The sequence below is a fragment of the Cervus canadensis genome, chromosome 2 (genome assembly GCF_019320065.1).
Source record: "Cervus canadensis isolate Bull #8, Minnesota chromosome 2, ASM1932006v1, whole genome shotgun sequence".
NCBI classification, from domain to species: domain Eukaryota; kingdom Metazoa; phylum Chordata; class Mammalia; order Artiodactyla; family Cervidae; genus Cervus; species Cervus canadensis.
The window spans coordinates 93,094,312-93,112,971 of NC_057387.1; the positions used below are offsets into that span (position 1 = coordinate 93,094,312).

Genomic DNA, 18,660 nt, shown 5'->3' on the forward strand with positions numbered 1-18,660 from the left:
CTTCGACTGTGTGGATTACAATAAACCGTGGAAAATTCTGAAAGAGATGGGAATACCAGACCATTTGACCTGCCTCTTGAGAAATATATATGCAGGTCAGGAAGCAACAGTTAGAACTGGACTTGGAACGACAGACTGGTTCCAAATAGGAAAAGGAGTACATCAAGGCTGTATATTGTCACCTTGCTTATTTAACTTATATGCAGAGTACATCATGAGATATGCTGGGCTGGAAGAAGCACAAGCTGGAATAAGATTGCCAGGAGCAATATCAATAACCTCAGATATGCAGATGACACCACCCTTATGGCAGAAAGTGAAGAGGAACTAAAAAGCCTCTTGATGAAAGTGAAAGAGGAGAGTGAAAAAGTTGACTTAAAGCTCAACATTCAGAAAACTAAGATCATGGCATCTGGTCCCATCACTTCATGGGAAATAGATGGGGAGACAGTGGAAACACTGTCGGACTTTATTTTTGGGAGCTCCAAAATCACTGCAGATGGTGATTGCAGCCATGAAATTAAAAGACGCTTACTCCTTAGAAGGAAAGTTATGACTAAATTAGATAGCTTATTAAAAAGCAGAGACATTACCTTGCCAACAAAGGTCCATCTAGTCAAGGCTATGGTTTTTCCAGTGGTCCTGTATGGATGTGAGAGTTGGACTGTGAAGAAAGCTGAGCACCGATGAATTTATGCTTTTGAGCTGTGGTGTTGGAGAAGACTTTTGAGAGTCCCTTGGACTTCAAGGAGATCCAACCAGTCCATCCTAAAGGAGACCAGTCCTGGGCATTCACTGGAAGGACTGATGCTTCGGTTAAAACTCCAATACTTTGGCCACCTCATGTGAAGAGCTGACTCATTGGAAAAGACCCTGATGCTGGGAGGGATTGGGGGCAGGAGGAGAAGGGGACGACAGAGGATGAGATGGCTGGATGGCATCACTGACTCAATGCACATAAGTTTGTGTGATCTCTGGGAGTTGGTGATGGACAGGGAGGCCTGGTGTGCTGTGACTCATGGGGTCGCCAAGATTTGGACATGACTGAGCGACTGAACTGAACTGAGAAAGATACTAAAAAAGTAAGGTGGTCCTATAGGTGGTATTTAGAGAGAATGTTAAAAGCCCATTGATACCTAGAAAGCTAGGAACTCAGCAGGTACATATATGAATCAAGTACATGGTATGTCCTGACTAATATTCTCAACTTTTGGTTATTATCTCCCTTCCCAGAGAAGTTCACAGTGAATGGCATAGAGGGGCCAATCTTGGCTCCACTGGGTGGGAAAGTGGAGCTCAGTTGCCAGCTGTCCCCACCACAGAGTGCAGAACACATGGAGATACGCTGGTTCCGGAACCACTACAAAAAACCTGTTCACCTGTACAAAGATGGTAAAGACTTGTATGGAGAAACCATCTCTAATTATGTGGAGCGGACAGAGCTCCTCACAGACACCATTGGAGAGGGTAAGGTGACCCTCAGAATCTTTAGGGTGAATGCTGATGATGATGGGATGTACCACTGTTTCTTCAAAGATGGTGATTTCTATGAGGAGGCCATCACAGAGGTAAAGGTCACAGGTAAGGATGGATCCCTCTGACACTTCTATGCATTCATGATTCTCAGTCCATCTGAGGCTGATTATTAAGAATATTCTCAATATTTCTAACCATTTCATAGTCAGGGTTTAGTTAGCAAGTTCAGATTCATATATTTAGTCTTTAAATGGGGAAAAGTGGAGGATTAAGAATGCAAACTTTGTCTGTGCACACATTACCTTTATCAGCAAGAACTGCCTGTTTTCCCATGTCTATATGCACTGTTAGATCTGTAAAGTATCAACAGAATCCTTTTAAGGATTTATTACTATTTTTTCCAATTATTTTTGGCAACACTTTAGTAAAAGCTGACTCTAGAAGTGACCTAACTCTTTACAATTGTCTTTTTAATGATCATTCTTACTCCCATTTCTCCTTGACTCAATTTACTGACTACTTAGTTCTAAATCAAACTAATGAAAAGGAAAGGAGAAAAGGAAAGATATACCTATCTGAATGCAGAGTTCCAAAGAATATCAAGGAGACATAAGAAAGCCTTCCTCAGTGATCAATACAAAGAAATAGAGGAAAACAACAGAATGGGAAAGACTAGAGAACTCTTCAAGAAAATCAGAGATACCAACGGAACATTTCATGCAAAGATAGGTTCAATAAAGAACAGAAATGGTATGGACCTAACAGAAGCAGACGATACTAAGAAGAGGTGGCAGGAATACACAGAAGAACTATACAAAAAAGATCTTCATGACCAAGATAATCACAGTGGTATGATCACTCACCTAGAGCCTGACATCCTGGAATGTGAAGTCAAGTGGGCCTTAGGAAGCATCACTACAAACAAAGCAAGTGGAGGTGATGGAATTCCAGTTGAGCTATTTCAAATCCTAAAAGATGATGCCGTGAAAGTACTACACTCAATATGCCAGCAAATTTGGAAAACTCAGCAGTGACCATGGGACTGGAAAAGGTCAGTTTTCATTCCAATCCCAAAGTAAGGGAATGCCAAAGAATGCTCAAACTACCGCACAATTGCACTTATCTCACACACTAGTAAAGTAATGCTCAAAATTCTCCAAGCCAGGCTTTAGCAATACATGAACCATGAACTTCCAGATGTTCAAGATGGTTTTAGAAAAGGCAGAAAAACCAGAGACCAAGATCCTCTGGATCATCAAAAACCAAGGTAGTTCCAGAAAAACATCTATTTCTGCTTTATTGACTATGCCAAAGCCTTCAACTGTGTGGATCACAATAAACTGTGGAAAATTCTTAAAGAGATGGGAATACCAGACCTGCCCTGCCCCTTGAGAAACCTATATGCAGGTCATGAAGCAACAGTTAGAACTGGACATGGAAGGACAGACTGGTTCCAAATAGGAAAAGGAGTATTTCAAGGCTGTATATTGTCACCTTGCTTATTTAACTTATAAGCAAAGTACATCATGAGAAACACTGGGCTGGATGAAGCACAAGCTGGAATCAAGATTGCCGGGAGAAATATCAGTAACCTCAGATATGCAGATGACACCACCCTTATGGCAGAAAGTGAAGAGGAACTAAAGAGCCTCTTGATGAAAGTGAAAGAGGAGAGTGAAAAAGTTGACTTAAAGCTCAACATTCAGAAAATTAAGATCTTGGCATCTGGTCCCATCACTTCTTGCCAAATAGTTGGGGAAACAGTGGAAACAGTGACAGGCTTTATTTCTTTGGACTCCAAAATCACTGCAGGTGGTGACTGCAGCCATGATATTAAAAGACACTTACTCCTTGGAAGGAAAGTTATGATCAAATTAGACAGCATATTAAAAAGCAGAGATATTACTTTGCCAACAAAGGTCCATCTCGTCAAGGCTATGGTTTTTCCAGTAGTCATGTATGGATGTAAGAGTTGGACCATAAGGAAAGCTGAGTGCCGAAGAATTGATGCTTTTGAATTGTGGTGCTGGAGAAGGCTCTTGAGAGTCCCTTGGATGGCAAGGAGATCCAACCAGTCCATCCTAAAGGAGATCAGTCCTGGGTGTTCATTGGAAGGACTGATGTTGAAGTTGAAACTCCAATACTTTGGCCACCTCATGCAAAGAGTTGACTCATTGGAAAAAGACCCTGATGCTGGGAAAGGTTGAAGGCAGGAGAAGGGGACAGCAGAGGATGAGATGGTTGGACGACATCACCGACTCAATGGAGATGAGTTTGAGTATACTCCAGGAGTTGGTGATGGACAGGGAGGCCTGGTGTGCTGTGATCCATGGGGTCGCGAAGAGTCGGACATGACTGAGTGACTGAAATGAACTGAACTAGTTCTAAATCTAGTTCAAAAAGCCTTATCCACAATCTTCCATGTCCTCCAAAATTGCCTCAGCCTTCAAGTGTTCTGAATAGCACAGAAATGGGGAAATGGAAGACTCGAAGTTAATTGAAGGGGTTCCCAAATGTGAGGGCATAAGGGTAGTGTCCAAGGCCCATTCACACATAACATTTTCATTCGCTACTGTGACACACATCTGTATTGCCTAGAACTAACCTATCCAATGTGATAGCCACTAGCCACATGTGGCTACTTCAATTTTTATTTAATAAAATTAAAAGTAAAAATTAAATAAAATTGAAAATTTAGTTCTTTAATCTCATTGATTACATTTTAGGTGCTAAAGCCTCCTGTAGCAAAACACTACTGATTGGACCACAGATATTTGGACTATTTCCATCACTGCAGAAATTTTAACAGACATTAAATTAAAGTAACTTTAATGTAAAGTAAAATGGAGTAATTTTTTTAATCTCTGCTCATTCTTTGTTCACAGTTTAGGCAAGTCTTACATCCCCAGCAACATACTGAAATTTTTCAAAAACTTGTGTATTTTCTCTAAACCGATACATAGGAATTTATTTTGATAATATTAGCTTAGCCAAAAAGTTTGTTCTGGTTGGCCAAACGAACTTTTCAGCCAACCCAATAGTAGTATGTTACCTATTTTATGCAAAGAGCACATAAATTAAAGTTTCAATTAAAGCTGCAAACTAGACTTTATGCTATTTTCTATTTAATAATAAATTATAGTAACTCATATGAGACTAATGATGAAAATATAAGAAAAATGTTACACTATAAATTCTATGAGGACTGAGATCTTGAAGACTGTTTTTGTTCTTCCATGACCTAACTCAAGTCTCCTAGGTTTAGAAAATAATCAATAAATATTTTTGACTGACTAAATGAATAGATCAAACAAATGCACTGTCCTGATCTTTTTAGGACTGGGGTGTTAGTTTGTATAGCGCAACCCTTCAGTCTGGCTTAGCCTGTTTCCCTTTTGATTAGCTCGTAGAAACACTCAGAACCTTACAGTGCTTAGCAGTCAGTATATCTACAGATTTAAAGTGGAAAGAGGCTTTTCCTACTCTCTCGTATTTCCCCAACCCATCACCTGAATCTTGTTTTCCCTTTTCTTTCCAACAGCTACAAGCCTAGAAACGCAGATTCTGGTGCATCCTCCTAATACCAAAGGTCTTTTAGTGGAGTGCATTTCAGGAGGTTGGTTCCCACAGCCTCAAATGGAATGGAGAGACAGCAGAGAAAATATCATCCCACCTTCCTCAAAATCCCATTCACAGGATACAGACAAATTGTTCAACATGAAGATGACCCTTCTATTACAGAGCACCCATGGGAATATCACCTGCTACCTTCGAAACCCTGTAACTGGTCAAGAGGAGAAGACAAGCATTGTCCTATCAAGTGAGATCTGTGTGTTTGTTCTTCAGATGATGGCCATTGTCATCAAATTTATAAACTAACGAGAAAAATAAATATACTCTCTTCACTTGGTTTTTTAGGATACTATATTCTCTTGGCTTTGTTCACCTACTTGCTTATTTTCTTCCTTATTCTCTTCTGCTACTTTATCTTTTTAACTCTGACATTTTGATAATACAAGTTTCCCAAGGCATAGTCTTTGAGCCTTTTTTTTTTTTTTTTTTAATCTACTGTGGGCTTCCCTGACAGCTCAGTTGGTAAAGAATCCACCTGCAATACAGGAGACACCAGTTCAATTCCTGGGTCAGGAAGATCTGCTAGAGAAAGGATAGGCTACCCATTCCTTATTCTTGGGCTTCCCATGTGGCTCAGCTACTAAATAATCCACCTGCAATGCGGGAGATCTGGGTCCAATCCCTGGGTTGGGAGGATCCCCTGGAGAAGGGAAAGGCTACCCACTGCAGTATTCTGGCCTGGAGAATTCCATGGACTGTATAGACGATGGGGTCGCAAACAGTCGGACATGACTGAGCAACTTTCACTTTTCTCTAGTGTGACTTAATTCCATCTCATGGTTTAACATGAAATCATAATAACTCCTCAAATGATATATTTTATCCAGACCTCTCTCCCAAACCCTAATCTCATCTTTAAATTCAACATGTCAGTACTGACATCTAGTAAATATTGCGAATGAAACAGATCTATAATTAACCTCTTAATTACCTGTTAACTTGTGTGATTTACTGCCTTTCCAGTCACACTTCATAGTTTTAGTTTCTTAGAAAAAAATCCTTGAAATCATCCTTGACTCCCATTTTTCTCTTGTATTCTATATCACATGTGTCAAGAGATAATACTAGTTTTACTTATAAAATATACCCAGAGTCTCACCACTTCTTACCACCTGTCCAAACCAAAAACAGTATTGTCCATGGTCTGAATACTGTCAATAGCATCTATAAAGTTCTCCCTACTTCTTTTCCTGTCCACAACAGTATATTTTCATCATATGGATATCAGGACCCATTTAAAACATGAAATATATGTCACCCTTTGTTTAAAACCCTGCAATGATTCCCCATTTTATTCTAAGTAAAATGACCCACAACGCCCTGCACTGCCTGTGCTCCTGTTCCCTACCTGACCCATCTCTTACTGTTCTCTTGTGTCTCTTCTAGTCCAATTGCACAGACCTCCTTGCTGTTCCCCAACTGAGACAGAACTGTTCCTGCTTTGGGGTCTTTGCTCCCATTGTTCCTTCTTGCCAGAATGCTATAATTCCAATAAATTACCTATCTCCTTCAAGTCTGTATTCGTCTCACCTTTAAATTAAATTTTGAATTAAATTTATTTGAATTTATTAAATTTATTTGAATTAAATTTGAATTAAAGACCATTTTAACAAACCAATTTGAACAAAAATGCAACTTGTACCACTCCCTCTACCTGGGATTTCCTATCACCTTACTGTCTTTTCATTTTTCTTTTTTATATAGTAGTATCACCTTTTAGCCTACTATATAGATTATTTATTATGTTTTTTGTCTATCACTTATCTATCTCCTTTTCTAAAACAGAGGTAGAGATCTTGGTTGTACTTGATATACCCCAGCCTCTTCAAACATTTCACGGCACATAGTTGATAAACAAAAAATAATAGGTACTTGAAAGATTGAAATAAAACAAAATGAGTGCCTTGGAAACTGCTAAGTTACTGTACATGTATTAGTATTTGTATATGTCTGTGAAATTAATATTGGAGCCAAATACTGAGAGGGATAATCTCAATTCAAGAGAATTGAGACTGAATAATTGAATAATCCCAATTCAAGATTACTATAATAGGAATAAATCCCCAACAGGTTTAGCAATTTACTACTTTTAGAATACTTTTGTGTTTATTTCTCTGGGGAGAAAAATATCACATTCCCAGTGAAATGACAGGTATCTATGTACAGTATGTGCAAATCAGCAAACAAAAGCAGATGCTTGTTCATGTGAATAGGAGAGAAGGAAAGTTTACATGATCTCTAAATGTATTCAAGAAGAATAATGCCAGACCCAGGAACACATTTGAGAACTCAGGACTACACATAAACTGGTTGCTTAAACAAAAAGACTAAAGGACTGAGTTGGTCTGAGGCTTAGTGTGAAGAAACCAGCCCTACCTCAAGGGGAACATGAGATAGAATGGATGGGAAGAATTGGAATGAGCAGTCTTCACTCATCTTTGCTCCAGTCTCAAACTAAATCACGTTTGGCTTAGTCCCACTTCAGACTCTTGGTCGCTTTTCACTCACCCAGTTATAACTGCCTCCCCAAACTTGCTTAGGTCTAATATCTCAGCATTGTGAAGTCTTGAATGCTTTGGATGAATCTATTTCAGATAAACTGTTTCTATGGAATACAGTTTTGAAGTTGATTCTGGGCTTAATTCTGGCTCTACTGCTGACTTCTACCATGGTCTCCAGGGTTGCTCTACATCGTAGATTGCAAAGTAAGTGGGTTTGAAGGGTGGGAGATGTAAAGGGGGAAGGGGGAGCTAAAGCTGCATGACCCTTGATTTCCAAGCCTGTGTGCCTCAGAAAGTTCTGAATTTTTAGGTCTTTACTAGATGTATGATCTTCACCATTCCTCGACCTTCTGACAATGCTGTGTGTCTGAAAGTCTGGGCTTTCTTGTACCTCAATCAAATTCAAATTATTTTTTTCCTATGGTGATAGCTTTCCCAACAAACTGGGAGAGCTTTTAAACATTTAGCATTTAACACAGTTTACACGTATCTCTCACTTGACTGCTTAAATGGTACAATGACTCCATCAGGGCAGGAAATAAAGTCCTGATTGCACAGGGCAGAAACAGCTGCATAGAGGTCACTTAAATAGTACACAGAATCAGGAAAATAGAGCATACATGGAGAGTTACTCCAGGTAACTTACCTTTCCCAAGGGGAAAGTTTTCATCCATCTCAACCAAGCTGCTTTGGGGGAAATGGACTTGGAGGATTTAGGGGGAAATTTTAACACACACAAAAAATAGCTGTTCATGACTCGAAGGTGTACTCAGTTTTAAAACCTTCAGATTCACCATGTCCATTATCATATGTAAAATAGATGACCAGTGCAAGTTTGATGCCTGAAGCAGGGCACCCAAAGCCAGTGCTCTGGGACAGCCCAGAGGGATAGGGTGGGAAGGGAGGTGGGAGGGGTTTCAGGATGGGGGGAGAACACATGTATGCCTGTGGCCCATTCGTGTTGATGGATGGCAAAAACCATCACAATATTGAAATTATCCTCCAATTAAAATAAATAAATTAGACCTTCAAATTCATAGATCCTTTCTGGTATAGCTCTCTTTCAAGACTACATTCTTCTGAGGTCTCTTTCTAGCTGAAAACCTGGACTTCCACAAAGCCTCTCTCTTTAGTAGCTCAGTGTTCTGCATGTTGTCTAGGAGCACAGATAAGAGTGGCCAGAAACAGCTCACAATCTCCACGACGTTCAAGAACCTGTACTGAATACTGTCTTCCTGTTACCCGACACGCAGGTGAGCAGAACTCCTCCCAAGTCCCTTGGTGTATGGTTCTGTGTCCTATAGAGGTACTTCTCTTTATGGTTGGATGCCACATTTTTGATGTTGATAAGGAGACAAAAATGAGAGCCATTTATGCCACCATGATGCTCATGAATCTTTGTATCCCAGATTTTAAACATTAAGTTAGACTGTGCATGTGTGTCTGCTAAGTTGCTTTAGTCATGTCCAACTCTTTGTGACCCTATGGACTGTAGCTCACCAGTCTTATCTGTGCATGGGATTCTCCAGGCAAGAATACTGGAGTGGGTTGCCTTGCCCTCCTCCAGGGGATCTTCCCAATCCAGGGATCGAACCCACATCTCCTACATTGGCAGGCAGATTCTTTACCCAGTGAGCCATCCGGGAAGCCCTAGACTATGCATAATACTCCACAGTGGAGGAATGGGCACCACTTGTGTTGTTAAGCCTCCATGTAATAGAATGTTTTCATGGGAAGACTAGATAGCCAAATGACACCACAATGATGTGTGCTAAATAAGATTTTAAGCAGTATGTCCTTTCATGAGATTCTTACTTTCAGAGCTCTTATGATCTCTTAAGCAGTTTAGAGGTCTCCAGACCTATCCTACTCTGGCCTATTTTGAATCTAGATATAATGACTAGTGCATAGCTCTGTCTCACTCTCCCTAATGCGGCACACTGATTGATGGGCTAGAGGAAGAAAAAGAAAAATGAGTTACTTTCCTCTGGGTCTGTTTAGCCTCAGCCCCAAACCACTCCCATCCTAGAAACAGCTCTGCTTTTGTCCCAGTGACCAACAGCTTTAGACCTAAGCCTTTAGATACTTGGGATCCGCTAGTCCTAAGCCTTAGCCCCATATTTCCTGCCCCCCCCCCACCCTTAGTCCTATTCCAAATAAATACAAAGGGATGGCATTAAACTATAAATCTTATTTTTCTGGTGCATTTCCCCCAATCCGAAGTATCTCCACACCAATAACTGATGGTGATCTTCCTCTATTTTTTTGTTTTTTCCAGATTGCTCCTGCAATGCAGTACCTCCTTGGTTAGTGGGCATACTAATAGTCTCAACTTCATTCATTATGATTGTCTCCCTCATTTGCTATTTGCATTACAAAAAAAGAGGTATGTGGGACCAAAAAGATGAGAACTTTGTGAAAATATCTCCAAGTGCTCAGTATCTGGTAAAACATTTGCCAAAGAAGAGTAACAAAGCTGTTTATCTGAAAGCTTGGGTTTCTTCTTGTACCTCAAATATTTGCTTGAATTCCATGAACAATAAATTTTTGGACCTCATGTCACTGGATTTGGATTCCAGCCTCCAGAATTTTGTTGGTTTAATGATACAAACTGCTGATGCCTCTTCTCCCTAGCAAAAGAAAATATTTCCTTCAGTAAAATAGCTATATTTTGCCAAAAATCCAGCCAATTCTTCCTGTACTTTTAGCTTAGAGGAGATAATAATTCAGTATATCTTAAACGTTGGGGGTTATAGATTACTTTAAGAGACTGATACAAAGAAGAAAAGTCTCCTTCTCAAAATGATTTATATGTCTACAGATATTTTGCTTAAGTTTATGGTCTGTTCTCAGGTTTCCCTGGTGGCTCAGATGGTAAAGAATCTGCCTGCAATGCAGGAAACCTGGGTTTGATCCCTGGGTCAGGAAAATCCCCTGGAGAAGGGAATGGCTACCCACTCCAGTATTCCTCCCTGGTGAATTCCATGGACAGAGGAGCCTGGCAGGCTATAGTCCATGGGGTCGCCAAGAGCCAGACACGACTGAGCGACTAACACTACTAACACTCATGGTCTGTATGGACAACTGAAACTGATCCTTCTCTTTGACTCTCTTTGAAGGTGAAGTTGAAAGGGCAATTGTAAAAGTTTGGGGATAGCTGAACCCAGCATATTTTAAAATGGGTCCTTAGCTCTATCTTTGAGGTCCCCATGCACAAAGTGGGGCTGAACTATTCAGAGGACTTTATTTATTAATTTTCTCCTATGCAATAAAGACAAAATAGTCTTAGATAAGACTAGACTGAAACTGCTTTTATATTTCACTTTAAGAAAAGCCATACCTGAATCTTGCTTTGCATGTTAGCCAACTAAATACTCTCTCCATTTGTGCTTGAGGAAAGGAGCAAGATACTATGATAATAGCTAGTACATATTAAATATTTATTATGTGCTGTATGGATTTTATAATGTTAATACATTTACTCTTCAGTGAATTAGATTTTAAATGTGATAAAATCTGGAACACAAAGAAGTTGAATAACTATTCACACAGCTAAGTAATGGCAATGCCCAGACCCCAACCAGGCACTTAGACCTCTGTTTCAATAACTCTAGTGTACTGTTCCTCTATGGAAAGACTAAAAATAAAATTAAAAAGAAATATTTAGTCAGCAGTCTTGTGAAAAAGAATTGATCATTACAGGGAAATATTGCCTGGGTACTTAGTGATTTATGAGGCTTCCGTTGGATATAACAGAAAACCCCAAGAATAAGTTGCAAGTCACTGTCATTGTCGAAGCAGACCTGGAATCCTTAAGAGTGAGTCTGGGAATTAAAATTTTATTTTTGCTTACTCTAACTTGAAGACCTAAAACTAAGTCATTGATCACAGAGGCCTCCACCCACAGTGCTCACAACTCCTGGTAATTAGGCAAGTAACACCTATCCACTAATCTCTTTTCTAATTGCTACTGAACTTTCTTCTCCTTACTTAAAATGGACTTTTCCCCATGGATATTGCTTCCTCTATAACCATCTCATTTAGCAGCCTCATTCCTAATTTAGACAACTTTCTGTTTGTGGTGACTTTCTGGACTGATTTTCCTTCTTGATGTTTATCAATTCAGAAAATACTTGTCAATTCATTTAACAAATACAAATTTCAGGAAATTCCACAAACATTGTATATTTTAATTCTTAACATCTTTATGCAGTGTTTATTATTATCTTCACTTTGGAGCTGCAGATACAGCAGAATGTAAAATTTGATCAACTTACATCAGTTGACGCAGCAAAAAATAAAATTATTACTGGGATTCAAATCATGTGTCCCTTAGTCTGAATATTTTACAATAAATCAGATTGCCTTTCTAAATGCAAGTAAATGTTTCTTCACAAGAAATAGCCAGCATTTGAGTCTCCAACAGATATATTCTGCTCTTCTTGCTTTCTGTGGAGGTCATGCACAGAGAAACCTGCAAGAGATGTATACTATTTATTTCCAAGAATCAGTGCCAGACTAGAGTCACGCTATCTTGGCTATACTACTAACTGTGTGAACTTGAGGAACTTATTTAAAGTCTCTGAACTGTAATTTCTTCATCCTTAAAATATTGATGATAATGCCTATTTCATAAGGTTATTTTAGGTTAAATTAGTCAATGTATTGAAGTCATTTAGTCTGGGTTCACACATAGTGCAAACCACACTAATGTTTGATACTATTATTACTATCATTATTATTAGCATTATCTATGGATTCTGCCACAATTCCCTGTCTGGTGTCTCAGCTGGTGGGAAGATTGGGCTACATGTGTTTGCCATCATCCTTCTTCCCTTTTCTCCTAAGCTCATGGCATGTCTTTCTTCACTTGCAGCCCACCATGACCTTAACTTTCCTTCTAAGCATGGACATCCTTAGCATGTAGGAAGGAAAGAAAATTTAAAAAGTCAGCATTGATTTAGACACACACACACATACACACACACACACAATCTTCTGATACTTTTAGCATCCTAGAGCTATTTTATTTCCAAACTTTTCTTTCAATTTTATTTTAAATTTTGTTCTACCCCTTAGGAGAAGAGCTTTGAAGTTCTCCTTAATGTTAAGCTGAGAAAAATAGAAGTGTGTGACCCAGAGAAAAATTTGTAGACTCTTCACTCTCTGATCATTTTGCACATGCTCCCAGAGCAACTTGTCTATTTTTTAAAAATTCAAGCTATCACCCTTACTAAAGGGGCCTCCGATCTAGTCAAGTGCCAAGAATTTATATCAAATTATGGGGTAAAGTAGATATTAATTAGGGAAATGCTTTACCCTCCATTTGTACAGTCTACAACCATATGGAATATATTGTGAGGGCAACAATTTTGGTGGCTTTTGAGTTTTCTTTTCTCCAAGAAGAACATTGTTGATTATTTCAACCATTATTTCAAGGATGTGGATTTAAGACTCCTGACTCCTGTTTCCCCATCCTTACTGTGTTGGTTGTCCTTCTCTACAAGATAGTATGAATCAGTGAACAATCATGTCAGTGAAACAAACTAGAGTTTATATAGAAAAGTAATTTTTAATAGGCATAGCTGACCAGTAATGAAACAGATACCCTAACTGTTGGTAATGGTGCTCCCATCACAAGACATATTAATCAGTATTATGAGGTGGGGATATTCTCCACTTTTATAATCACCCAGAAAACATACTTTACAGAAGATGTCTGCTACAGATAAGAGGATAACTTTTGAGAATTATAATATCTTTTTCATCTCAGAGATTCTGCTCATTCCAGATTATTCTATTTCACCATATTTCTCAAGAGGTCTAGAGTTCCTGAGGGCCTGCAGCACCTCATGAAGTAGACAAAGGTATAATGTGTGTATCCATCCTTCAGACTCTGGCCAACCAGAGCAAGTGTCATGATGCTTGGGTGGAAGAAACAATATCTGCCTCTTTGCAGCCTTCTTCCACACTTAGCTCAAATGTGCTCATCTCCAGGATCATCTACACAACCCAGCCTACTTCTCCTTCCCCCTCATACAAGCCCAGAAGTATGGAGCCATAGGAATGTGAAAAGCAAACCTATTGTGAGTCTGTAATCCAGTCCTCCGTTCCCTGCTGTGATTCTCCTAATGCTTGCATCTCTCTACAGTCCCTGTTTCAGATCCACATTTCGAGATGGATGTCATGTGGCTGGAGGATATGACTGTGATCCTGTGTGTTTTGACGGTCTTCATCACCATGATCATTTCCTCTGCTTACTTCAGATTCAGAGGTAAATGGAATGGGAAGGGTGGTAACTCAGAAGGCATCATTCTTCTAACTGATCTCCAGATATAGTCTCTGATTGTAGCTTCTTGAGTCTCCTGGGGTTTCTACAAAAGTGACCTTTCCAGTCCTTGTGCATTAATAGCTGGGGGAAAAACAAAGACCTGTTCATTGTCATTTGATCTGTTTCTGTATGAAGCTCTCAGTGAATTTGATGTAAGAATAATACCTTAGAGATTTTCTTGCCAGAATTTATACTTTTCTAACATGATGTGTTTGGTACCTGTAATGAAATTACATGTGCAAGGAAGCTGCCCAAGCAAGATAATAATAGTCTCAGGATAACTTTAAATTCAACTAAATAGAATTTTGGAATAAAGAAAAAAGAGGTGGGGGGAGTGTCCTGTTTAATAAACAAAAGTGGTGGGGAGGGGGACCGAAAGAGGTAATTTTGAGACAAGGTTATACTCAGCCTAGAAAAGGATGGTTGCTTAATGAAAAGAACATAGTTTTTGAATCCAATAAGCTTGGGTTTTATCCTGGCTTAACCATGCTGAGTGACCTTGGGTAAATGGCTTTTCTCTTCTGATCTAATTTTATTTCCTCCACAAAATGGGGAAGATAAGTCATGCCTTATGAGATTATTCAGCTGAGGAATTTTGATGTAAAGATCTAACGTTGTGTACTCAAATAAATATCACACGTACATACATGTGCATATACCTGCTCATACACATACATCAGAGAGGCAGCCAGAGGGGAGGAAGACCAGAAGTGGTCAGATTCTACCCCAGTGAAATCTCTCTTTTCCCCTCTGCTTCTATACCTCTTGAAACATCTACCTCTACTACCTCTCACTGTCTCTGCCTGTTCCCTCAAAATCTTACTGTGATATCAGCTGATATATCACTGAAAAGAAATGAACACAATATAGTCTCTTCACAAAAAAGAGAAGAAAGAAAGAAAAGGAGGAAAGAAGGAAGAAAGGAAAGAAAGAAGGAAGGAATGTCAGAGGGAAAGGAGGAAGACTTATGCCCTGTATAAGGGTTCCCTGATTGTAACCATCTTGAGGCTCCCTGGGGTTTCTACACTTGCAAAGTTAGTGCTTCAGATTCCAATGACAGTCTCAGTTCTGATTTCACACTTGTGATAATTCTAGTAGAACTGGAAGGTCCAGGCTTTTCATCCTGTGATGAAACCATTCAATGCTGTGCATTTTCTTCTATTTTGATCTCAAAGACAGAATTAAAATTTTAATATTATAGTTGATAATTGAACATTATAGAAACTCATAGGCATCTACAAAGGCTGAACCAGGAACATTTCTGAAGCTCTGTTCACAGTAGAGTGTATATTTTTGAAATTCCCTAACACCCAACATTGAAAGTCCTGGCATTATGTGCAAAATATAATCTGCTTATGAAATCAATGGAAGGAAATATAAAACTAGTCATGTGAGAAGAAAAAATTTAATACTTGATTCTTGTGTTCCACCAGAAACCTACAATCCTAAAATGTTCCATTAAAAAATGTATGCAGGGTTATGAAAATATATACCCTTAATTACTAGTAGGCTCTTTCCCTTTAATACAGTGCAAATCTATGATGAGTTATTGTGGACAATACATACAAGCTTTTTACTTAAGCTTAAAAAGGCCTAGAACCACAAAGAATGGGTAGTTTGCTCTCCCATCTTTGCATTCATTGACTCTTGGGTCTCTCTGGACTACCTGTCGAGAGCTGCTAGAGTGGCCGATGAAGATGACAAGAGAAACTAAAGGTAACAGTCATGCTTTTATCCCCTTACTGTGGGTGTGTAAGAGGTCAAAAAGGAAAATAGTGCTGGCTCCTCATAGTTCCAGCACTGGACAAGGGTCAGGTGACCTGCAGCACAGGTTGGGGAGATAGTGTCTCACTATAAAGAACACTAGGGCTTCCCTTGTAGCTCTGGAGGTAAAGAAACTGCCTGCAATGCAGGAGACCCCAGTTTAATTCCTGGGTCAGGAAGATGCCCTGGAGAAGGGATAGGCTACCCACTCCAGTATTCTTGGGCTTCCCTGGTGGCTCAGTCAGTAAAGAATGCACCTGCAATGCAGGAGACCTGGGTTTGAAATAGTGTCTCACTATAAAGAACACTACACAAAAGACTCCTGCCATTTTACAAACTCAGAGAACTAGAATGGAACAATCCCGAGTCAAAGTGGAGAAGAATAACTTAATCAAGATGCCCTCCCCCAATAAAAGGTCTCAGCAGAGGGTACTAAAAATAAAAAAAGCCATTTTAGCTGAGGACCCCAGTAAGGAAGCCTCCAAAAAGAGGTACCTGGGCTCGGAATGCAGGTGTGCATATGAACATGGCTGCTGGGAGTGAAGGACCTAGTCCTGGATTGCACCTCCCTCCAGAAGCTGCAAGGCGCTGACTGTGCACCAAGTCTGGTGTGAGGAGCCTGCTAGGCAAATCTTTTGTCATTTCCTATGGTCTGACATAAGGAATCACATATAGTAAGCTGGACCGGAGTCAGACCCTTCATTACCTCTCCAATGTTGAGAAACATTCCACCCTTTATAATTAAACAATTGCAAGGACAAATGTGTGCTTCCCACAGTACAGATTTATGCTTCTCAGGCCTAATTTCTACTACCGAGGAAAACAACTCAATCACTATCCTTGCATCCTATGAGGCACAGATTAGTGATAGCTGAAAGCAGAAAGGAGCCTGTAGCCAATATTCATCCACTCAAAAGCCAGGCTTACGTGCTGATCGAGTGGGATTATAAGAGTTAGAATCAAGGAGAGGTTTTATTGTCTTTCACACTGGAGACCAGAGTTATTAAAAAATGAATCCCGTTTTCAACCACGTGGTATCATAAGGCCATTTTTCAGCACTGCTCCTCTTTGTCCCATGGAGACCAATGAAGGAGTTGCTTTAGCCACTCAAAGATTTTTGTCAGTTACTTTTTTTGCTTTCCCAGGTGTTTATGAATAAATCAAGAAAATATACTAATTGATTTGAAAGAGAGATTGTGCAATGTATTTGACTGAAAAGACCCAATTCATTCTACTTATCACCATTTACAGTCTGTTAATTCTAATATATCTCACATTGCTAATATTATAGAATCTATAGCAGCAACCTCACAACAGGCCAAAATTGGAAAAGATCAAACTTGACCATAAATTGAAATGCTCTACATTAACTACTGCTGCTGCTGTTAAGTCACTTCAGTCGTGTCCGACTCTGTGCGACCCCATCCCTGGGATTCTCCAGGCAAGAACACTGGAGTGGGTTGCCATTTCCTTCTCCAATGCATAAAAGTGAAAAGTGAAAGTGAAGTCACTCATTAGATTTTTAAATTTAAAAAAATCGGGAATTCTAGTGGTTAGGACTCCACACTTCCACTGCAGGGTGACTGAAGTTCGCTCCCTGCTCTGAGGAACTAAGACCCTGCATCCCGTGGGGTGTGGCCAAAAAAAAAAAAAAAAGAAAAGAAAATCAACCATTTCTCATAATCAGGTCAATTTTGTTTTACAAAGAAAAAATAATTGCCTCAAATACTTTTTCAGCAATTTTTCTTAATGTTTTCTCCAGTTCTACCAAGTTTATATTAGGGTTTAGGATGAATCTAATTGCTTTTTCAGTAACAACTTTCTATGCACCCTTTCACTGAATGAGTTTATCTCTTCTCTTATTTGAAAAGTTAATTTTTCCAATTCTGTCTCTTATGTTTCACAACTTTTCAAGTTCCAGAAGGTTAAAGGGATACATAAGAATATCTAGAAAAATTTAAAAAGCAAGTCCACAGATTCACTGCAGTTTCTGATGTGCCTTGTGACATTAAGCATCAGATAACATTGTGCAATGATAGCCTTTTCCAAGCAAATGCACATAATGTAGAGTGATTTACTGCTGTTTGAGTTATGAGAGTGAAGGAGAAAAGAGAAAAAGAGAAAAAAGACAGGAAGAGATAGTGTATGTGTGTGAATATATATTATTGATTATAGTTTCACCAGGGTATCCATTTACTTCAGTTGCAAAGAGATACTGTGCAAATTAAATCAGACTCCTTTCTAGAATACCTTTATTCCTTACACACATCCTCCCAGCAGGGATTTTCCTCTCATTGATTTAAGCCAGAGAAGTCAAGTTAACGACTTCTAAATAAAAGTTGTTTCTCATGGCTTTTCCAAAGATGACTTTGGCATCTTGGAAGAGATTGATATGTTCTCAAGTGTGTTTTTATTTCAACTAGTTGCCTTTAGTAAAATGTGAATTTATAATAGCTTGAGTACATTTTATTTCCTCAACAGGTTTCCTACAAAATTAAGGGACTAAGCAAGCACCGAATGTTTCATCTGGGACAATGGATAGACTACGGAGGATCAATAGGCGAAGATCTCCAAGAAAAGTAGCTAAGCCCTCACAATTTAATTTTTCCCTTGCAATTTTATATAAAGCCAAATAATTGCCATGTGTAGAGCAAATAAAATGTTTGTTCACTCAAATTTGCATTTCATTTGTAGCTCTTGTACAAACTATGTTAAAGTTAAAATGGATAGAAAAGTAATCAGAAGACAGAAGATAACAAATTAGGGTAATGACTGAAATAAAGTCAATAATCTACATGGGAAAATGAAAGTAACTCTGAAAGTAGAAATAAATCTATACCTATCAGAATTAAATGTCATATCTATCAGCAATTAAACATATCTGGGACATCGATCAGGGAAATGCATCAGAAGGCTCTTAGCATGAGAGTCCATAATACAAATTAAATAAACAGA

The 18,660-nt window shown here is 39.0% G+C and overlaps 1 protein-coding gene across 3 annotated transcripts in view; it reads left to right on the forward strand.

Annotated features, from left to right (window-relative positions):
- LOC122437004 (putative selection and upkeep of intraepithelial T-cells protein 1 homolog) overlaps positions 1-18,381 on the forward strand; it is a 32,829-nt gene extending 14,448 nt beyond the window's left edge. Inside the window, exons 3-9 of one of the 3 annotated variants that reach the window (XM_043461401.1) lie at positions 1,234-1,581; positions 5,018-5,296; positions 7,704-7,814; positions 8,771-8,863; positions 9,889-9,996; positions 13,762-13,884; positions 18,187-18,381. In XM_043461401.1, coding sequence (XP_043317336.1) covers positions 1,234-1,581; positions 5,018-5,296; positions 7,704-7,814; positions 8,771-8,863; positions 9,889-9,996; positions 13,762-13,884; positions 18,187-18,203 — 1,079 coding nt within the window. In that variant the 3' untranslated portion in view covers positions 18,204-18,381. The remainder of the gene's footprint in view (positions 1-1,233; positions 1,582-5,017; positions 5,297-7,703; positions 7,815-8,770; positions 8,864-9,888; positions 9,997-13,761; positions 13,885-18,186) is intronic. The other 2 variants (XM_043461402.1, XM_043461403.1) reach the window with 2 other exon arrangements.
- Positions 18,382-18,660: the final 279 nt, after the last annotated feature.